Consider the following 23,082-nt stretch of genomic DNA (forward strand, 5'->3'; position numbering starts at 1 on the left):
ATGTTATTTAAAATAAGACACACACAAGCTCCGACACAATGTATTGAAACAGTGTGTTTCACAGGTGTGAAACAAGCTTCGTCTGCCCATCACTAGCTTGGTATTTTGTCCAACACCATCTTGGTTTTTTGGAGCTAGAAGTGACCAAATGTGGATGAGAGGGTGGAGCTATGTCAAAGTGATGGGTGGATCAGACTCAGATTGCGGTATTGCCTTGCAGCCTGTCATTCAGAGTGACCCGCCCTTAATTGTGCATAACTTAAAGTCAACCCTTAATTGTCATGAAGGGAAAATTAGCTAAGACCAAAACTGTTTTTTGTGCCAGGCTGTTAATGTGTTTATGTCTGCTGTAAAGTTGAACATTTTAACATGGGGATCTACGGGTATTGACTCACTTTTAAAGCCAGCCTCAAGTGGCCATTCACGGAACTGCAGTTTTTGGCACTTCGGCATTGGCCCTATTTTTCAGCCCTGTATTTGGCGCTTGAGGCAAATTGGTTAGCAAATTACTATACACCTAGCACACATAGAGTATTAGCATTATATTTGAGGCCCTTTGCTTCAGCCTCCACCAACTCATGAGGAAAATATCAGGGACTTGGCTAGCCCATCTACTTTACTGTGTTTGTATATGGGGGTTTTGTGGGGACAGTGGGTCGCACTCATACAACCTATGTCTACATACACTGGGAAAACAAGAGAGAATAGCTTAAAGTAACATGTAAAAAAAAAAGAGCCAAAAGTAAAAGCATGGTAGAGCTACAGGGATAAGTGTGGGTTCTCAGCGGGTTGACTAGCAATCTTTTCAAATTACAGGGAGTCATTTGACATAAAAAATGGTTAAACACTAAAAGCTGAGTCAAATGGAGGCTAACATGACATTGCTATCTGGATTCTTGTGAGGATTCATTATTCAAACTTGTATTGTATCTGAAAGTTGAGTTCACCTCTGGTCACTGACAATTTCTGCAAATTACAGATGAGACAATTTACCTTTAAAGCCTCCCAGGACCAGCAACAAAGGTTTAAGAGGGGTAATTTAGCAATTCTAAATGGCAACTATAAAGGGCAGAATTTGACGAAATGGGCAGGCCAGGATTGTCTTTAATAAAAGAGCTACAGAATAACCTCTTTTGTACTGGCAAGGAAATATATTCCAACACCACCCAAATGATGTGTGGAAAAACCAATGCACTGATGTTAACACCAGCTATACAGACTCCCTTTGTAAAATATCCTCATTCTGAAGGTCGGAAAACTCAAAGTGGTTCTTTCAAGGACAGCAAAACAAGCTAGACTCTCCCCCAACACACAACCACACACTCACACAACGCCTTCCACACATCTCTTTGAACCAAGACTCCCGTTCATATGCACACCATTCTCATACATTCGCTCTTCCCTCTATCACTTCTCCTCTCGTCCCTCTTATCACAGCCCTCGCCACGAAACAGCCTTGCAGACATCAGGCAGAGAGAAGATTGAGAGAGATGAAGCGTCTGCTTGTTTGTGCGTTCACTGCGTCTGTATACAAGCAGGCAGTTGTGCACGTATGTTGAGTACAAATATACATAAAGATAGTAAGAGCGGTGGCGTCCTGTAAGAGGGAGATAATCCCAACAGAGATGTGCCATCTGGAAAAAACAAAACAAGACAAAAAGAGGCTCAAGGGACACAGAGAGATGGAGCCCCTCCAGAGGAATAGATAGGGAGGTATAGTGTAATGTTTGCAACATATGCAAAAGATGCGTCTTTATATTTGATGATGTGACAGTGGATACATTAACGATTTGCAGCAAACTGCAGAGATGACTGTAAAGTTTTGAATTTGTATACCATATAAACTGTGAATGCAAGTTCATGTCAAGGTCTTTCCTCCCTCTCAGCTGCAGTCACTCCACACCCATTTGAAACATTAATGAAATTCAGACAATGGGACAGCCTGCCAGTGCTACAAAAAAAAAAATAAAATAAATAAAAACCGCCCATTAAGTCCAGCAGAAGCATAACCTGCCTGTGGTCTGATCTCTGTTCAGTGGGTTTTCACCACTATCTGGGTTCAGTACAGCACTGTGTGTTTCTTCTTCAGTGAATTTACTTTGCCAAGACCTTGCTTCAGTATTGCATGCCAAAATATATAAAAGTGAAGCTCGCTGCTCAACAGTGATATCTACCAGAGTAAAGTGAGCTTTTCAATTCACAGGATTTATTCATTTTGCAGAGGGAATTGTGAATCATAACAACACTTACACATGCCTATAAAAATATTCATCCCCATGGACTTTTTCATGTTTGTTTTCTGTTGTTACATTGAACCACAGTGGATGGAATTAGGATTTCTTGACAGTGATCAACAGAAAAACACACTTCCCACACAAAAAAACAAACCTCACGCATGTGTACCTAACTGAATACAAATACAAAGCACAAAATAATCAACTGCATTAATTATTCATCCCCATCAATACTTAATAAGGGCAACTTCAGTTGCAGCCTTTAGTCTACTGAATGTGGATCATCTTGTTTCTACTTTGCACCCCAGGCACTCTTTTGTTTATACCCATTTATGATTGTGAGCTATTCAGTAATCTCATGGTGGATTTGTTTGAAATGTTGTCATGATGCCATTCTTACCTGAAATAACGTCTAATTTTATCTTTAAAAATACAGGTATATTTATCCTGGAATTATGTGGCTCACTTGGATTACTCACATAATTTACTTTATTACCACAACTGGATGATTTATGTTTGTCATAGTAACCCTACATGCAGAAATTTGCAGGTGAAACACAGCTAGCCTAAATGCTAATGCCGGCACACTCACCATGACCTACGTTAACATGCTGATGGTTAGCATGTGTTGTTTTGAGTAAATGTTTTCACCCACTTGCTGTGGTTGCATGGACAATATTAGAATATGACTTTTCTGATTTTGCGCAAAGTGGTTCAGCCCACTGTGTTTTTGTCCCCAACTTTACTGAGAAAATTCAATTCGTTACATAAAGTGCAGATTAAGTAGTGAGTAATTTAAGTGTAACACAGGTTATTTAACTGCAGCTTCAAATTACAGATGTCCCTTTTACACATCTCACATGCAGATTATTGGTAGACACTAGAATTTACAGATGTCCCTAAAATGTCTCACAAGCAAGATACTGCCACTGGCCATGAGGTCCTGATAGACAATTATGTCCAACAACTCCACAATTCAGCCCGTAACAGCAATGTTAAGTGACGCTACTGTTTCAAAATCAAAGAGCATTCACATAAGAACATAGCACTAGCAGAGCACTGAATATTTTTTTAATTCACAAATGATTCTTTGTCAAAATCAGCAGAGGGAGGCTCGTAGACACAGCTGTTGCAGCATGACAGTGCAAGCACCATCTACATCACCTAACGTTACCTCCACATGGGCCAAACATGTGCAGAAAGAATATATTTATTGTAACCAGAAAAAGAAACAATCAGATTAAACCTTTAAACGGTTATTAGTCATGAATAGTTTCCCATTGAATGGACCACCCCTCTCAACCTGATTGAGAATTCTTTCCAATCAGGCTGGAGCGGGCAAGTCTCCTCTGATTTGCGTGGTTACATGAATTATATGTATTCTGATTGGGCTATTATTCTGATAATTAGTGGAATATTAGAGTCCATGTAAGAACACCTAATAGAGTGTTAGCTTGCTAACATCTGTTTATTTGCGCAAAGTGCTGCTGAGGCTGAAGGGATTATAATTATTTGGTTATAACTTAAGTCTTGGTCAAATGAACATTTTTATCTGATGATGGCTTTAGATGACCACAAGATGACCAAATTTAATAACATTTCATCCGGTTTGGGAAATGTCAAGACCAAATATGACAATCCATCAAACAGATGTTTGGACATTCAAAACCACATTAACCTGCTGGTGAATCAAAGGATATTGCAGTTCCTGATGTCCCACTGGTAACTGATGCATTACGGAGGCCTTCCGGCTTATTTCAAAAGCCAGTGGCTAGCAGGATGCTAGCTAAGCTGGTGCCCAGCTTTTCTTCGTATTTACTGATGTTTACATTTGACAACCTCAACCTGGCTGACTAGCAGAAGTGAGCAGGAAGAGATTTTACAGACTGGTGAGTTGATGTCCTAATCCTGATGAGTTACTCACAGCCACACGCCACTGTCATCTAAAGCCAACCACAAAAATCAACACCAAAACTAATAATACTAACATTTAGCCCAAATTTACTGGAGCTGGCAGAAAGGCAACTGGAAATGTGTTGAGATATTTCAGTCTGGATCAAACTCAGTGACGGACTCAGGATGTTTGAAGGGCAGGGGCGAAAAGGAAAAAAGGGCACCTACTGAATGACATGGGGACAAGAGGGCAGCCAAAAGGGCACATCCGCTCGTTTTCATCCAATAGGGCACATCGTCTTGTTTTGATCACTCAAGAGGGCAGCCAAAAGGGCACATCCGCTCATTTTCATCCAATAGGGCACATCGTCTTGTTTTGATCACTCAAGAGGGCAGCTGATAGGGCACATCCTCTCATTATCACTGAGTCCATCAGTGACCAAACTGGTGGACTGACGGGCTAACTGAATAGCAGCCCCAATTCTAGTATGGCTAAAAATACCATCCTCTTTTGTTTCATGGAGGGATTGGCCAGCTATTTTTTTTTCAATAGCCGTCAATGCATGTTGATACCTTGACTTTTCTGTGTTTTAGCCATAAATATCTGCACAGCTTAAACTGGAGTAATCAAATATTTTGTGTTTTATTGTTCACAAGTTCAATTTGTAAATTTGTCTTTCTGTTCAATTCAATTCAATTCAATTTATTTATAAAGCCCAATATCAAAAATCATTTGCCTCAGGGGGCAGCATCCCTCCTTTAATCTCAGGAAGAGCAACTGAGGAGGGATCCCTGTTCCAGGATTGACAGACATGCAATAGATGTCGTACAGATCACATCAACATAATAAACTTACAGCAATACATATGACAAAGTGATACATAAAGAGAGTTTTGACATCATTGTCAAAAAGCTGATTAACACTAAGCAAACTCTGTGTGGTAAACAATACAACATTACAAAAGCCATGGGGATAAATTGATTTTATTTAATATTTCCAACCCTTTAAAAGAATAATAGATCATAGATTTTTCTTCCCACAAGGAGTTTACCAACAGAGCGTTTATCCCTGGATATTGTAAACAGTGAAGAAATTGATTTTGCTCATCAAAGATAGATGCCCCAAGAGTCTTTCTAATGGAGACTGATGTCAGCTTGGAGAAAGATTTATGGTAGAATACCAGGGCAGAGAGAGAGAGCTGAGCCAAGACAGAGAAAGAGAGAAAAGAGGATAAATGAAAGGGATGGATGAGTAACTGCACAAAGAACACTACCATTGTTCTCCTGGGGAAAATGTGTCTGTATGTGCGCGTGTGCCTGACTACACATATATATCCACACATCCATTATAACCAGCAGAAAAAAGCATCAATATCTAGTCAATCACTGTAATTACAAGAAATTTTCCATTTGAGATGTTTCATTTGGAGAGCTGCTTGAGATGTACAATAAAGAAGCGAACAAAAGAGTGCATTTCAAATCTTTCTTGTGCATTTCTTTTCTTGCATCACACAGCAGTCTGGCATTTGTACATCATCACTTGTGTCTGGGAAGATGGAAACTAAGTGTTTTTGAAGCTCCCAGCCCTCCTCAGTTACCTCTGTTTTCCTTTTAAGTATTCAGTTCTCACATGGCACATACAATATAAAGTTTATGATAACAACGGTGGCGGCTTTACAACTAGAAATTATTAGTCATTTTTTAAACAATGAGTCCTTTGAGGTAGGCACATGTGAGATTCTTACTGGTAGTTGCTGACCGTCAATTTTATCAGCTGAAAATGACGACCGTCATTCACAGATTTTATTGGCTTTCGCTAACTAGCTTATTAAGCTAATGTTATCTCCATGACGTAGTTGAAAATTTGGTCAAACACAGCTTTACAGTCTTGTTATGGTGGTGACGTTACGTCATGTGACCAAAGTGTGATTCATTTATAGCCTAACATTAGCTTTCTCTGGTGAGTGCATTCAGACTTCAATAATCATGGAAATGGTATTCATTTGTAAAGATTATCTTGCTGAACAAAAAGTGTGAGTAGATCTTATTTTCAGAAAAAATCTATAATCCGATGGAAAAATCCTGTTGGCTTTTTGACAAGGGAATCAGTGATGCTAACTTCCATGTCAGCCTACAGAAAAACATCAACCCTGGTGGACTCTATTATTAACAATGCCAACAACTACAATCTGGTAGGAGGCCCCAGAGTAGCCCCAGAACACACTGGAGGGATTGGTTATGTATCTCATCTGCCCTGGAAACCCCTCGGGATCCCCCAGGATTAGCTGGAAAATATTGCTAGGAAAGGGAGTCTGGGGTCTGGAGTCTGATCAGGAGTACCTTGCTCAGCCTGCTGCCCCCACAACCCAGCCCTAGATAGGTGGATGAAAATGGATGGAAAACTACTACAAATCCAGCCTTAGATAAATTTCTCATTAGGAAGGGAGTGTCTTGAAAAATAATTTAATATTGTTTTCTCAATGTTACTGTTTTTAGCTGCCTTTAAAAAACACCACTTCCCATAAACCCTAGATGTTCACAGGCTACACACCACAGCTCAAAAAAAGAGGCGAGTCCATGGGTGAGTCAAGGGGCTGCCGTTCACTCAGTACTGGTGAGTTTTATGGATATTGACAAGGGCTGTAATCAAATATGGCAATATCCAAATCTCAGTGGCAATTTTTTGATAAAGGTAAAATGTGTCAATACATACAATTATAAAAAAACAAAAAAAACAAAACAAAACAAAACATTGTTGTGCTACAGAGATGCCCAGCCTACAAATCATGTTCCAGATGTAAGGGAACACGCTTGTTTGGTATACAGACTCCAGCAAAAATCCCATAGTCATCATTTTTATATATTTTTTTCAGTGAAAATGAAATGCAAAAATTACAAGACCCACTAACTCATATCACCATTGCAATATCTGTCAAAATAATTGCAATATCTTTTTGTGTGTGTGTGTGTGTGTGTGTATGTGTGTGTATCTGTCTTGCAGCCCTGTTATGGATGGAACCAATTTGCCATGCTTGGAAATTTTTAACCGAGCTGTAATTTTTTTTTTTTTTAACTGAGCTGTAATTTTTTTCTGCACTCACAAAATTGTTTAATTATGATAAGAACACAAAGGTTTCCATTTCTAAGGGCCATGATACCCTCCTTACATTGTCCATGAATCAGTAAAGCATTAAAACCAAAAATTCTCACCAGTAATTATCCATGTGGAAAAAACTGAATAAAATTTACATTGTTTTAGGATGCAGTGTAGAACTATTACATGTAGACTAATAGTCCTTGTATTAAAAGTATGATAAGGAAAAATATGAGACCAAACAAGTATTTTTTTCTAACATAATTCCTGCTGTTACACTTACATAATTTACATAAGAGAGAGATTATGCTTTGTTATTTTTATAATCAAATAGTATGTTTCACTTCTACTGTTAGAAAGGAAAACTATTTAAGGGCTATTTTAGGACTAACCAATGTGTTTGGTGAACACAATGCTGTCACAGACAATGATTTTGGCTGGGGTTGCTTAAGTGTTAACTCCCCCAGTTCCAATTAAAAGCAGGCAGGGCTGCTAATATAGCATCCAGGATCAGCTTCCATAGTAGGGAAATGCTTCACAGTGAACATGCTATTGTGAACAGGCACATAGCCTGTAACCCCATAAAGTGCTTATTTTGGCCATGGAAGTAACATCTGGTTAGGTTTCTACTATGTAATCCATAGCCTGACAGACCTGCCCTGCCTTGATATGGTTGCTAAGCTACGATTGGACAATCATTGTTCAGGGGAGGGGGTTGTCAAACGGCCAGTTGCGTGCATGAATGACAGGTTTACATTACAGACACTCTACTTACCCTCTGAGCTGATTTCACGGGAGCGGACAAGGTCACTCTTGTTGCCCACCAGGATGATTGGTGTGTGTGGCTGGGACTCCCTGAGGAGGAGGCGGAGTTGGGCGGTGCGGTGGAAACTTCGCCTGTCAGTCACTGAGAAGACCAGGATACACACATCACACTGTAGAGTGGAGAGGTCCTGGGGATACAAAAACACACATGCACATTAATAAAACAGCACCTCAGTGGAGAGGTCTGATGACAGCTCAATAGGTGTGGGATGTCAGGTAGCTACACATAATGCTTGATCCATCACTTGCCATCAACAAATTAACAATTTGTCCTTGAACAACACATTTAAACTCAGATTCCTCCACAAGTCTCTGTTTTGTTTCACTGGAGCTTAGCCACTGAAAGGACATCAGTGCCAATACCAGGCAGGCGGCACTCAAAGTTTTTATCACCGTCCCATGAGAAGACACAGAGGAGGCTTTGCCCAACTTGACTGTACACACGACATGCTTCACTTTGAATCTCCTGACCCTTTTGACAGTGAACAAAAATATCCCATCGGGGCTTCCTGTCACAGAGGCTCAATTAGGCCGAGTGGCTCTAGCAGAAACAGCAGCTTGGGACTGCCTGAGACCATCTTTGTCCTCTCCTCGCTTTCTCTCTGTCAGCAGCATTTACATTGAACTAAAGGTGGTTCATGGGTGTAAAATAGGTCATGGCAAAGTTCTCCGGGCTGTAACTTGAACAAAATCTCAACTTTAAGTCATCAAATCCAGGGAGTGTCCAAATCCCTCCCTGCTGATCATTGGTTGACCTAATTATTTATCAGCAAGTATGAATACTTTGTCACATCAAATCAATAACATCAGCAGCTTTTTACCATCTAAAAAACATTGCCAAAATCAAAGGTATAGTGTCTAAACCTGACTTGGAGAGACTTATCCATGCATTTGTCTCTAGTAGGTTAGACTACTGTAATGGCCTGCTCACTGGCCTCTCCAAACGGGCTGTAAGACAGCTACAGTACATCCAGAATGCTGCTGCTCGGGTCCTCCTGACCAGAACCAGGAAGTACGAGCACATTAGTCCTGTGCTCAGGTCTCTACACTGGCTTCCTGTGGCTCAGAGAATAGACTTTAAAGCAGCTCTGCTTGTGTACAAGTCTCTCCACGGCCTAGCACCAAAGTACATCTCTGACATGTTAGTGCTATATGAACCATCTCGGACTCTGAGGACCTCAGGGACCGGCCTCCTGCTGGTGCCCAGAGTCAGGACTAAACATGGGGAATCAGGATTCTAGTTTTATGCAGCTAAAATCTGGAACAGTCTTTCTGAAGATGTGAGACAGGCCTCTACTCTGACAATGTTCAAATCTAGGCTCAAAACAGCTCTGTTTCACTGTGCATATGACTGAAAGGATCTTATCTACACTCTTCTCTTTTAAAGTTCATTTTATAATGATTATTTATGTTTTTATTTTGTATTGTGATTTTAATGCATTTTCTTGTTCTGTAAAGCACTTTGAATTACTTTGTGTACGAATTGTGCTCTACAAATAAACTTGCCTTGCCTTGCCTTGTCAAAGGTCTGCTGATTGGGTGAGTGCTATTAAATAAAGGGAGTTTGCCATATGATTCAGGGTTTAGTGAAACGAATTCCCTGTGACTGTGAACTGGGGAGTAAAATGCAATCCATTTTTGTCATGCGGATTAGGTATGCACCATTTGTGTCACACAGCATTATAGCTTTTCATGTGAATCACCGTCTTTGTTGAGAGTCTAACGGAAGAACATCACTTTTACCACTTAGTTCCCTTTTTTCCCCTTAAAGCAGCACTAATAATCATCTTTACACGAACAATAGGTCAAATGATTACGTGTAATATCAAAGATGTCAATCACAGTGACGTACCCTCAGAAAATCACCACCAAACCTTACAGATCCCTCAGCTCCATGGAGCTTTTTATCATCTATGAGCCAGTTTACATCTGGTATTAACTTGCGTAGACAGCCGAGACACACTGATGTTTAAATATGTGTCTATCATGTGTCTCAAAATGACCAGATCAGATCAGAGGATCAGATTTCGTTACTGCCTACGTCACTTACACTAGAAGGTCAAAGGGCCCCACTTGGAGTTATTACATCCACACACATATAGCTGCTCGCTAGTCGCATTAGTTGTTGTGTCGGTGCAGCTGGAGATATCGCTGTCAGCAAAATTCAACATGTCTCCTTTCATGGGGCAAAATGACGGACTGTCATGCAACACTTCGTCCAACTTGTCACAAAATGGGCAATTATAGAGGGCCTGGCACCAAAACAACCACCATGTCCTGCATTGATGATGTAGTCAGCGATGCATCAGGATGCATTCGTGTTTACACTACAGAGGGCATGTGGTGCAATGCGTCTCAGACCACCTTGTCAAGTGGTTTCAGTAATCTGATCACAATGCGTCTTGGTGGTTGTTTACACTTGTATTTAATGCTGTCCTCTTTTGATCAGACCACCCACAATGCATGTTAATACCAGGCATAAAGAGGCTCTATACACCTACTGTTCTGTTTTCATGGCCTTAAACGTTACTTTTTGGTTAAATTTTTTTGCCCTCACTCACCCTGTACTAGATAGCTGCTTTCTGTGACAAACTGATGCTGTTAGTAACTAGCTAGTTAGCAAGAGCATTTACAGTAGCTGCTGAAGAGCAGGATATGTCCCTCTGAAGATGGAGGAGACCAAAAAGGAGGTACAATAAATTAGGTTTACCATTTTATTGAATATTTGACTTACATTTGGCAGGTGGCAAGAAACATGACTACAAACACATACTGGTATGTCTGCTGAATGTGTAAATAGGCAACTGTTTGCTAACATGTAAATGCTGGGTTTACAGCATATTCTACTACCAAAAAATCTATTAATGCTGCTTTAAAAATTCACCTAAAGTAACTCCAAAGTTTGATACAGGAATATTCTGGTTGACAATGCCACATTTGTATCTACTTGATCCAGAGTCTCAAGGATTTGTGTTTTTTATGTCTGAAATATTGATGGATGGAAAACATCAGACAATTTACCTTTCATATCATGATATTTTTGAGAGTTTTGAAAGCCTTGGCATCTTCACTACACTTAAGGTTTTTAGGCTCTATGGGATAACCAGTGCTACTACACATCTGTGGGGTTGAAGAGGAGAAAAAACATATTTTTTTCTCAAACTGGACAAGCACAATCAATACAAACCGTTTTTTTCCCAAAGACAGAAACATGAAACCAGACTCCAGTCTGCCAGTCCTCTATCAATGAAATCAAAACCCAGTATAGAAATAGAGGAAAGTCTTCAATTGCAATTTGTGTCAACAAAGTTACTCTGTTCACTGTTTATGAGACAGTACCAGAAAATAAAGCTGATATTACAGTCTGGAGGTCAGACGCTTTTACTTGACTTAACTATCAGCATGCTCAGAGGGAATTGGTAAAATTCTATTTGAGGCTTTAATCTATAACCTTCCATTTTGTTATTTCTAAGCACAGAAAAAAATCTGACCTACAGAACTGCAAACACAATCATAGTGTATTTCAACTGGAAACAGGCCTCTGAAGCCATAACACATGGTGACTAAATCAATATGAAAGCATGTTATTCCCACCAGATAACCCAATCTGCCCACTGGCTTTGGACTGTACATTGTCTGTGTGTATGTGTGAATATGTGGATGCCCTTGCCCTACATCCACCACCCTGAAGGTAAATTCCAGCCCTCCAGAGAGTTTCAGACGCCTGAAAAATTCACACTGTTTCAGAGCAGCCAAGTAGTATCGGATCAGACCCTGGAGCAGGAAATTCGTGGGGAGTGCCTTGGCACTCTTGTCTGTTTGACAGAGCACAGGAAAAGACAGGGAGCAGAGAAAGTAGGAGGGCAGGGAGCCATTGGCGTGAAAGGCGGCTGCGCCACCTGTCACTGTCTGATTTAGGGATGAGGAGGAAGAATGGAAACAACAAGACAGAAAGAGAGTGAAAACGAGGGAGACTGCACTAATCTTTGTAAGCAAAGGAGTACAAACAGTGAGTGGACATCAATTAGGAGTGTGATGGAGCACTTCAGGAGGAAAAACTGTGACCAAGTAAATACACCTCTCTATCAAACGGAGGCAGAGAAACTCAGGACAGTGCCAACTCCCCTCCCTCCCTCCCTCCCTCTCCCTCTCTTTCTTTCTCTTGATTAAGCAGCTCCTCTCTGTTCACAGGGAGCAGGCCATCTGTCAATACCTACTCCCCTCACACACACACTCACATGGACTAACACAAAAACAAAAGCCAAACCCGCAGAGTAGTATTCAAATTATATGCAAATACACACAGATCAGTGAGCATTCAGGAAAATACCAATTAAATCATTTCAGTAACAAAGAACTCATGTGCATGACCAGGCCACTTTTCCTGTAAAATGGATGCTTTGTGAGGTTTCACTTGATTGCCATCATCCTGTACACTCCATACCTTACTACACTACATGGTCAAAAGTGTGTGGACACATACTGGGTCTCAGTCAGGCTGTTCTCATGTTTCCTCAGAAAAGTAATGAACCCAATTCGTACATATTCCATATAATCATGAGCCAGTAATTTGTGTTTAACCCATGTATTTGGGAAGGCTGTGATCACATGATCAATGCACAGATAGGAAGTAAATAAGACAGGCAGTTGGGGCGTTGAATGGGTCACAAAGATTGCTGTTCGGAACCATCTAAACTTTGAATGAAACTGTCACGATGTTTCTTTTCCAAAACCTAACCTACATAACTTCACTTGCCTAAACCTAGAGACACCTAGCTATGTTTGTTTTCCTAAACCTAATAAGTTTAAGTCACGTACATAACTTACATACATTAGGTATGAAACGTCATTCGTGGGGCACCAATCCATGCACCACTTTCTGACACCAATCAGGATATAGCAATATTTCAGTCAGTGGGATGACAGTTAGAATGCCAAGTGTGAATGCCAGCCATTATCAGGCCAACGTCTCCTTATACAACATATCCTCATAATATCTTAAAAAAAAAAAACATGTAAAACAGTTCATATGATAGCAAGCGAATTAGCGTCCCATGAATGATGTACTTAGAGTAAATATACACACTTAACGTAAAGATAAGTAGGTGAAGTTTAGGAAAAGAGACATGGCTGGGCGGCCATAGGTTAAGCCAAGTACAGTTATGAAGGGTAGGGTTAGCCAAATAAAGTTACATAGGTTAGCTTTAGGAAAAGAAACATGGTTGGGCAGCCTTAGGTTAAGTCAAGTTAAGGTACGTAGGTTAGGTTAGGCAAATAAAGTTATGTAGGTTAGGTTTAGGCAAGTAAAGTAACAAATGGTAGGGTTAGCCAAATAAAGTTACATAGGTTAGCTTTAGGAAAAGGAACGTGGTTGGGCGGTCTTAGGTTAAGCCAAATTAAGGTACGTAGGTTAGGTTAGGCAAATAAAGTTATACAGGTTAGGTTTAGGCCAGTAAAGTTACAAAGGTTAGGTTTATGCAAATAAAGTTACATAGATTAGGTTTAGGAAAAGAAACATGGCGTTCACTTAAGTTCACTTGGTTTCACATGGTTCCAAACACCGGTCTCCTGGGGGAAAGTCCTGTGTTTTGTGACCCATCCACAATCCCAACCTGTAACCTTAAATTGACTACTCCCTTCTTTATTTCTGCCAGCACTTTGTTCATGTGACTGCAGCCTTCCTGCTTTCATGGGTTTACACAAATAACTGCCTTATGATTATGTGGGATATATACAAATTGTGGCGCATTACTTTTCATAGGAATATGTACGAACAGTGCATGAAAACAGCCTGCATCTAACATAAGTGCCCAACCTCACTAATCACTTCTGTGTCTAAATGGGAGCAAATGCCAACAGCAATGTTCATAAATCTGGTGGAAAGAGAAGAGTGCAGGCTGTTATAGCTGAAGGTTAATGCTTAAAATTATTAAGTAACAAGCTCAGCAGTTACATATGGTCATAACATTTGGGTGTCCACATACGTTTGCCCATCTAGTGCACTAATACTTCAGCATATATGAACACATTTCATTTTTCCAAATGCTGAAGCTGAACTCCTCACACTTTGATAATTACACAGCCGTAAGTTAACAACTGATTTGTATTCAAAGCTACACGTATAATGTTGGCTCTATATTGAAATTATGAATAAATAATGGTGGGCGACTGTTGCTTTGGGCTACATCCTGGAATGTCTCTGCCAAGTGCCTCACGCCGTTGCCCATCATTTATGACTGTGTATTACTATTCATCTTACTGATAGGTTTAGTTTCATGAAACTACCACTCATGCTGAATTGTTGAGGCCATAACATAAACACAAAACAACCTAAAGTTGATCATTGAAGTATTCTAACAATATGTACTGAGCAGGATGACAACAATACTCTTTATAAATTATCATAAATATTCATCACTTCTGTACTTCATTTTCTGTTACTTACTGTCTGAAATATACGCCCATACAGAGGTATCTGTGATCAGCTATAATCAGCTGATGATATATCATGTGCAAATATTGGTGGAGCTCCTCCTACCACTCTGCTGCAACACAGTTCTCTAGGGCAATCATTCAGGCCTTAAAACACCATGATAAATAGACAGATGGGCCTATCTGTTCCACCATTAAAAAGGGTTACAAACCAGGCTTTCTTTGAATCAATTTTCCACTACTTCCTGTTTCTGGCGCAGATGTAGATAAGAAAAACATTCAGTGAAACCCGACAGAAAGCATGGTTTCCAACTCCCCTTCTATCAGTGCAACATACAGACATGATTTTTCTTTCTGAAAGGGAGATTCATCATGGTTTGTGCAGGCCTATGTCTGGTGAGGAGCTGCAGGAGAGCTTCTCAGAGCTATCAGTGGAGATGTGGTTGAATTTAACAAACCACTAAACTGAGATTTTCATGTTTCACAAGCTTTTTATACACACAGAAACTATAAACGCATACATTAACATGCACTCAAAAAATGCACTCACACACCAACTCGCTAAAGCCAGGCACTACATCAGTAACCATTAACAGCGAGGACAATGAATCACTTATCGGGCATCATTTGCATAGCATGCTGTGGCTCTGCAAGCACTCTAACCAACATTTCTCCCAGTTGTGAAACAAGGCAGAAAATGCAGCATTTGGCTACATTTTGAGAGAGTGCCTGAGCTTGTATGTGTGTCTGTGTCTGTGTGTTTGCATCCCTCATTATACAACATTCTCCCCACTTCCTGGAACACTGAACCTGAACTACTGCAATCCATTGGCTCCCAAGTAATTTGCTTTGCAGAACAAGATACATGAGCAAAGCAGCTTACCTTTACATGGAAACAAAAGGTCAAACACACCCCCACCTGCTCACACAAACATCCATAAATACATAGACCCCAATGCTACCATTTTGATCAAAAGCAAACACCTCCTTTGCACACGTCTGTGTCTTTGACTTGTATGCTATCTGTCTGACTGCCTGTCAGAGCAAAATGAAAGAGCAGCCAGATCAATAAAGATGCAGGGGTGATGAATGAAGGGATGAAAGAAAGACAGGAAAAAGGAGGGAGGGGACGGAGGAGCACCTTACTCTGGTAGCTAAGTCAAAATCTGATAATAGGATGACGAAGCTTAGTGCGCATGGAATGCTGAGTTAGTGGGTTTGTTATTTTTCTCGCACAGACTTTCTGCTGCGCAGAGACAACGCTTCCCTAAGGAAATATATTACAGAGGCCATCTGGCCTGTACTGGCTAGGCGGCACACACACACACATACATGCACATGCGTACATACATGCGTAACCCGAGAACCAATGACAACGAATGACCACATCATCAAAAAATGTGGCTGATATCCCAGCACAGATTTAGCGCAACGTGCCGACTACTGCGTGCCATGACCACCAGCCACTTAAGACACACATACACACACACGCAGGAGGGTGGTGTAGCGAGTGTCCCTGTATGACCCAGATTCAGGCTGCAGCACGCGGAGCCTCCTCTCTCCGCTGAAGTGTTCATTAGTAAATCCCAGAATCCCTACCAGTTTCAGGGATGCTGTTCTGCAGTTGACCTCTGACCTCCCCTATGGAGGGAGGATAAACGAGGATTGCCCTCCAGGACACATGTAATGCATTACATTATTAACATTTTGTGTAGGTTTACGGTACTTTTGTGTCTTTATGCAGTAATGTCCTTATAATTTGAAAAAAAAAACCCAACCTAAAAAGTAACTATTTTGGTTCTATAAGGTTCGTCCTGCCAATCAGTGCTTTGAAATACACAGGAGGACCTATCAGGTTCCGCCTCCTCCTGCCTGTTGCCTCCCTGCTCTGTGACTGAGGCGTAACAAGATGAATGAATTATGAAATGATGCGCAATCGTAAGTTATGTGAGTGACCCTTTTAGGCTATGATCTATCGAGAATGCAATGCTAGAAATGTGTCACCAGCAAAACCATTGTTTTCCTTTGGCTGCCTGCTGTGATTCAAAAATATTGCCACCATTTCAGTGCAAGAGGCAGAGTTGCCAAAGGCACACTTGGCCCAGGCAGCCAATCAAATCCAGCAAGACGTAGGCCTACTACTGTTTTGATGCCAGTAAATGAGGTAGGAACAGTGGGACAACGGTAGCTAGAGACAGAGGGTTGACTTTAGGGATATTTAATTATGATGAAGGTCACCCCATTAATCAAATACTCGCTCTGTCCCCTGACGCGCTTTGTCAAGACATTTTCGAAGCAGTCGCACCCGTAGTGACGTTTTTCTGTGGGATTGTGGCCATACAGAAAAGAATTAAGTTGAGAGACATTTTTTATTTCATTTGAACTGGCTGATTTCTACCATTAGCTTGCATGCAAAATAGCTAGCTTATGAATGTTGATTGTACAGCACACACTAACATTTAGTAGCAAGAATAAATGTCATGACACTAAGACAGTTGTGTCATGATGACACAATGACACTGAAGTGAGGGTCACTTTAACAAAAAAAAAAAAAATCTTGTTTGAACATGATGATAAATTCCCGGCTGCTCATGCGGGGCAACAGGGACAGGACCTGCACCCAGACCAATAAGGAAGCAGCATGAATTCAGTGATTTACTGATGAAAACAGCTCACAGGCAGGTACAGGTAGACTGATGGGCAGGTTGGTTGGCAAGCAGACAGGTACACAGGTAACAAGCAGCGAGGTACAGGTCCAGTTAATTGTTGAGATAACAGATGCTCAAACACAAAAGCACAAATAAGAAACCAACAAAGCTGACAAGGGGTGAACAAAAATGGGCTGGGTAAATATTTGGAGGGCTGATGAGGGAATTGGGAACCAGTGAGTATATGGGCAGGCAGTCAGGTGATGGGGAAAGGAGAGACAGTCCTAAAGCATCTGGTGGGACAGAGGGACCAACTGTTGATGCAGTCCAAATCACATACTTTGATTTTTTTCTTTTAGGAGGCACTTGACCCTCTTGCTCATACCTTGGAGATAAAACAAAATGCCATTCACTGAGCCCATCAGAGACAGAGGCGGTTGTTACTTTGCAGTCCATGTAGTTTTCCATTTTAAGTAATACTGCATACATTGTAGATTTTGACAGACTATGTTCGCTACAGTAAAATATTATAGGCATATCTCTGTCAGTCATTTTTGTAGTTTTGTCTTTTTGTGGTGGGTAATGTTTAAGTTTATGATTATTTTGTTCACATAAACAATAAGTATTCCTCTGTTTACTATCTGACTGGTCATTAGCATATATTATATATAAAGATAGACAGTGCATCAGCACTTTTAAAAAAGTGAAGCCAAAGCCGCTGTGATTTTGCGCTGGTGACATCATTAAGTAGTAATCTTTGCAGTGTCAAGTTCCTGCCCAAACACCAATCACAAGCAGCACCACTGGCACACAAAGCTGTTAATCATAATGTCAAACTAATGAACATACAGCAGCGTGATAAAAACTACCTAAAATGACAGAAACGGTCTCTGGGGGAAAAAAAAAATTGAGGTGTAGTTTGATTTTTTAGTTTGGCCCATGTCCCATCTGCTAACACAGAGGGGGGCGGGGTTTATGACCTATACTGCAGCCAGCCACTAGAGGGCAATCGAGATCTTTTGGCTTCACTTTGGGGAATTTGTCACGTTGTCCATCTTCATACTGTTTATGGTCATCAGTCTCTTGAATTGACTGCCGTCTGTTATTGCAGCTTCTGACAGCTGTCAACAAGCTTTCAAGCTGTCATCTGTCTGCAGCCCAGTTGATGTGATGTTTTCTGTTGTGCAGAAGGCTGTGGGTCAGAATAGCCTGAGAATTATACTGGTTTTGCATACTGCAAAATGCGACCGGATGCAGTGGGATCAAGCAGCAACCTCTGAGGCTGAAAAATTAAGCCAACATGGAAGCTCCAAAAACTGTAGTTCTTTGAACGGCCACTTGAGGCTGGCTCCAGAAGCCAGTTCATCCCTATAGAAATCCATGTAGAAATAAACAGCCTGCTTCAAAAAATGGTTTTGGTCTCTATAGTTAATTTAGCTCTTCATGACAAGTGTACAGTGGGTAGATTTTTTTATGTATATTACTCACCTGTTTCAATTTTATTAAGGCCTACAGTTATGCATAATTAGGGGAAGGCCATTTTAAGTGACAGGTTGTCTGCCAATACTGTCCTTGGCTTCTCAGTCAGATCCACCCTTCGCTCGTTCACAGTACCACCCTTTTGTCCAAACATGGTCACCTGGCACCAATAAACCAAGATAGCGATGGCCGTAATGCCAAACTCAAGGCTTCAAAATGGGAGTTCACAAACCAATGGGTGATGTCATGGTAGCTACATCCATTATTTGTACAGTTTATGAGTAAGAACATCCTGGTATTTTTGGCATACTGTATTAGACATAGTGTGTAATGGGATATACTTAATATTTTTCTGGCATGCTAAGTAGTGTGGTAGTATGGGTATTGACACAGTCACACAGTGTGTCTGAAAAGCTTTAGCATTAGCTACCATGAAGATAGTTAGCTCATTAATGTCAATTTTAGCTCATGCTAATGATTGTTAGCAAGAATTAATTTGATTATTATTAAGTTACACTGGCTACTTTCGAGATAATAGTTATTAAAGCAAAAAACAAAACAAAACAAAAAAAACAAAAAACAAAAAACAAAGGAGCATGCAGCGATGTTAGATGAATTCAGCTGTCTAGCAATGAGGCTAGTTAGCAGACAGAGTTACTCTAGCGTGAACTTTACTGTGCTCCCTACTCGGTTTGAGTCTGTTTATAACTTGTGCACTACAGTAGACATAACATGATGATAGACATACATTCAGAACTCAGACCTTTCCTGTGATTTGCATTTTTTGAATTGCATTATTGATGAAACTTTATGGACTAGCTGTGTTGTCAGTGAAAATCTTAAACTTAAAACATGTTGCTAAATTGGTGTCTGTTCCTATAACATCTTAAAACAAAGCAGATGCAATCTACCTGATAATACAAAACTCAGTTTATTTTAGTAGGACTTTGTTATTTGTCCCTTAAATACCATACAACATGTACCTTTTCCATTTCTCGATTTATGTTCGCAGATTATTCCACACAATTAAATTAAACAGTGACTCCCAGAGGACACTAAAACAAACAAAACTGTTAAGGTAGGCTATAATAGCTTATGTGGACTAAGGCAAGCATTGATAAACTGTTAATTGTCAGAATGGCTCTCGTAAGGCTGCAACAAAGCAAAACAAGAAAGGGAAAAATGTCCAGGAAGAAACCTGCCCTGGAGACAATGCCAAAATCTGTCTCTGTTCCAAGAACTGGATGGTGTAACGATGTTTTTCCTCCCTCTTAATCGGGCAAAAGAATGTGGTCAAGCAGCAATTACCCGCTTCCAAATTACATCCTGGACTTTTTCTCTAATTTGCTTTAACATAATAAACGACCCTGTCCTCTGTGTGCAGCAGCAAATTCTCCTCACTGCATGCTGATAAATACACACATATACGTCATTGGCCTACATTTTTACAGGCCTCAGGCTGCACCTTTTAGTTGTGTTTGATAAATATTTTAATTTCAAAATATCAAATAATAATGGAAACTCCAAGACTGACACTGTCTCAGAATAAATTCGCACACATGCATGGACACACACAGACATCGAGACAGATAAACACACATTACAGATTAAGGGTGAGAGGGCCCCTCTGGTCCTTAGTGACCTAAATCCCCCACTTGGCTCCCTACATACAGAACCCAGTTGGCTGTTTAAGAGATACATTACACAACCAATGTCAGTCTAAAAGTGAAGGGCAGCATGGGCCGGCGAGGTCAATGCCAAGTGTGCCAGCGTTTCTATTTTAGGCACACCGATGACTTATTTAAACCATGCAACCACTGTGACGTCAACAACACTCACAACGTCCCAGCGTCTGGCTGAGCAGACTTCTCAGCCTTCTGTGTATGTGTATGTTGGTGTGTGTTTTACACATTTGACCATGCTGGTACAGCATGTGCACATACACGCACCAGTCTCTCAGTAGAGTCAATATATATGCACACTCACACTAAACTCTACCTGCAGTTTGTTGTGTGCCGCTCCCTGCACTGCAGTTGGGAAAATTACAGCTCCAGCCTTCAGACCTTCATGTGTCAATCAGCTGTGAGTCAAGCCAAGAAAGCACTTGAAGGAACAATCACTGAGTGTGAATGTAACAGTTTTTCATCTCTTTTGGCAGTTTGTATTGCAGGGGAATGATGAGGCGCTGTTCGGCCTGGCCAGAGAACATAAGAAGTCCCACAGCCAACAGTGTTGGATGCTGACTGTTCTAGCATGATCTTATGCGTGAGTGATTAAGCCAGCCCTGTATGTGCGTACGTGATAGTGTATGTGTGTGTCTTTGCATGTTGCTATGGTAACTTCGGTATAGGTTGGGGTGCCCCATGGAGAACACTTGCAGCCATGACGCTTGGGACTGGCAGTTAATGCTGGGCCAGCTTAGGGCCACAACATGTGTTAGGAAGCTGGACAACATCTGTCTGCACATCTGACTCCGTGTGTGCAAGTTTGTATCTGTATGTGTATGTATGTGTCTTTCATCCATGAGCACTACCATAGAAAAAGTATGAAAACATGAGCATGAATTGGCGGATGATTTGGGACGCTGTCCAGTCCTCTTTGCCTCCCCCCACTGCAGACGGCCCTGGAGTTATTCCAAGCTCCCCGCTGGCCTGGGTCTGTTGCTTCAGCCTTAATGCCCTGCCTCGTATTAACACGCACAGAATAACAAATGTAATTAACTCTCCGAGAGATTAAACCATGGCAGAAAAGGGCCAGTGGAGAGAAGCGAGCAAGCGCCACAAAAAAAGCAACAAAGAGAGTGAATGGACATGGAGATTTGAAGATGATGACAGGAGCAGGAAAAAAGGGCAACAAAACTGGGGGTGAGAAGGGGAGGAGAGAGCTCACAGAAACAGTGAGGAAATGAAGAAATGATCTAGCTCTCAGAGGAGTTCCCCAGAGCTAAATGTAGCTGCGTGTGAATAATTTAACCTTAAGGGGAGAGCCCTTGAAGGCCGAGTGGACATCTGGAATAAGATGCATTAGAGATGATCCACCCTACACACTAATTAGAGTGCCCGACCGTTCCATCACATTAATAATAGGCATTAATGACTGCATGCTTTTTAATTTCGCACAATGTCATCAGTGTGATGTGGAGCTGGTTTGACGAGCTGTTATTGCTCCCTGCCGCTGCCTGCTTTTTCCTGCTCAAAAACCATTGCCAAGGGTCACATTAACTCACTCACACTGTTAAGCTCAAAAGGTTGATGATGCATAGCCACAGCAATTTTAGCCCTCGTCAAAATGTTCTTGTTAACTGTTGATTTGAATTGAAACAAGTAAGGCTAACAAGAAACCGATTTCCACTTTTCCGAATGAGAGAACTTCAAAAAGCTCGAGTACAGTGAGCACAGCTGCTCCTGCAGGATTCCCTGCACACAGACACACACACTTATGCACATAAAAGCTACAGTATGTACACACTCTCTTTACACTCGAATACACACAAATAATTTGCCCATCAGAGAAATTGAACAAATGGCTTTTTCCATTTTTTTTTCATGAACAGGCAATGAATGTAAAACCAGAAGAAGTGGCTTAGAGAGGAAGAGGTCACCAGAGCACAAAAAGACAGGCAGTCATTCTAAATCGTGCAGGATGAACAAGACAGAGTGACTGAGGTGTGAAGCAGACAGTCAGAAACTCACCTGTTTCCAGTTGTCGAAAATTATGACTTTGCTGTCCTCGTCGTCCACTGTCACTGAGCACTCGTAGCCCTCACCTGCAAGCAAATAGCCATGTCACACACATTAGTACACACAGTCTGATGATAAACACCTCTCCACCATAAAACAGTTGGGGCACTATGAACTGAAATACAAAAATATGCATTGTGGAGTCAAATTGAGTTGCAACATTAACCAAAGTGATTGCTGAAAATGTTCTTGACCTACTCAAGGCACCTAAAATCAGTCTTGTGAAGATGTTCAAATTGGGTTATGTGGCCTGCTGTTTGGAAAGAGTTACTGCAACCCATTTTAGACATCTGCTCCTTAACTTTATAGGTCATTCTTATGCAGACATTTATCAGACTTTAAAGGGTAAGCCTGGTGAAATTCTTTTTTTTTTTTTTTTTGTTCTTTTTAACAAATCCCAAAAGAAAATGAAAAGCAAAACCAACATTTTAGCCTTCACACTGGAACACTTCCAAACTCCCATCCCTATCTGTGGCACTCAGCTTAGTGTCTGTTTGTTCCTTTTCCTTTTCAACATGTCAACCTTTTAAAGGGGGGTTGGAGGGCACAGATACAGAGTTTTGTCATTCAGAAATAGTCAGTACTTCCTTAAAAAACCTGGGCACTGTAGTTTTAAGCAAAGGTTACTCAAGTAGTAGTAAACAGTGTATTTGTTGGGGACTATTTTCAGTGGCGGATTAATACACATTTAGTACACTATTGACTTTTCAAGGCAGGAGGAGGGTCTATGTGGGATT

General features: G+C 40.9%; 1 protein-coding gene across 1 annotated transcript in view; it reads right to left on the bottom strand.

The window, feature by feature from the left end:
- Nucleotides 1-23,082, bottom strand: part of rem2 (RAS (RAD and GEM)-like GTP binding 2) — a 35,169-nt gene that overhangs the window by 6,858 nt on the left and 5,229 nt on the right. The window contains exons 3-4 of the mRNA XM_033649532.2: nt 22,298-22,371; nt 7,997-8,174 (exon numbers count right to left, since the gene is read on the bottom strand). Coding sequence (XP_033505423.1) covers nt 7,997-8,174; nt 22,298-22,371 — 252 coding nt within the window. The remainder of the gene's footprint in view (nt 1-7,996; nt 8,175-22,297; nt 22,372-23,082) is intronic.

Source organism: Epinephelus lanceolatus, chromosome 12 (assembly GCF_041903045.1).
Source record: "Epinephelus lanceolatus isolate andai-2023 chromosome 12, ASM4190304v1, whole genome shotgun sequence".
Lineage (NCBI taxonomy): Eukaryota > Metazoa > Chordata > Actinopteri > Perciformes > Serranidae > Epinephelus > Epinephelus lanceolatus.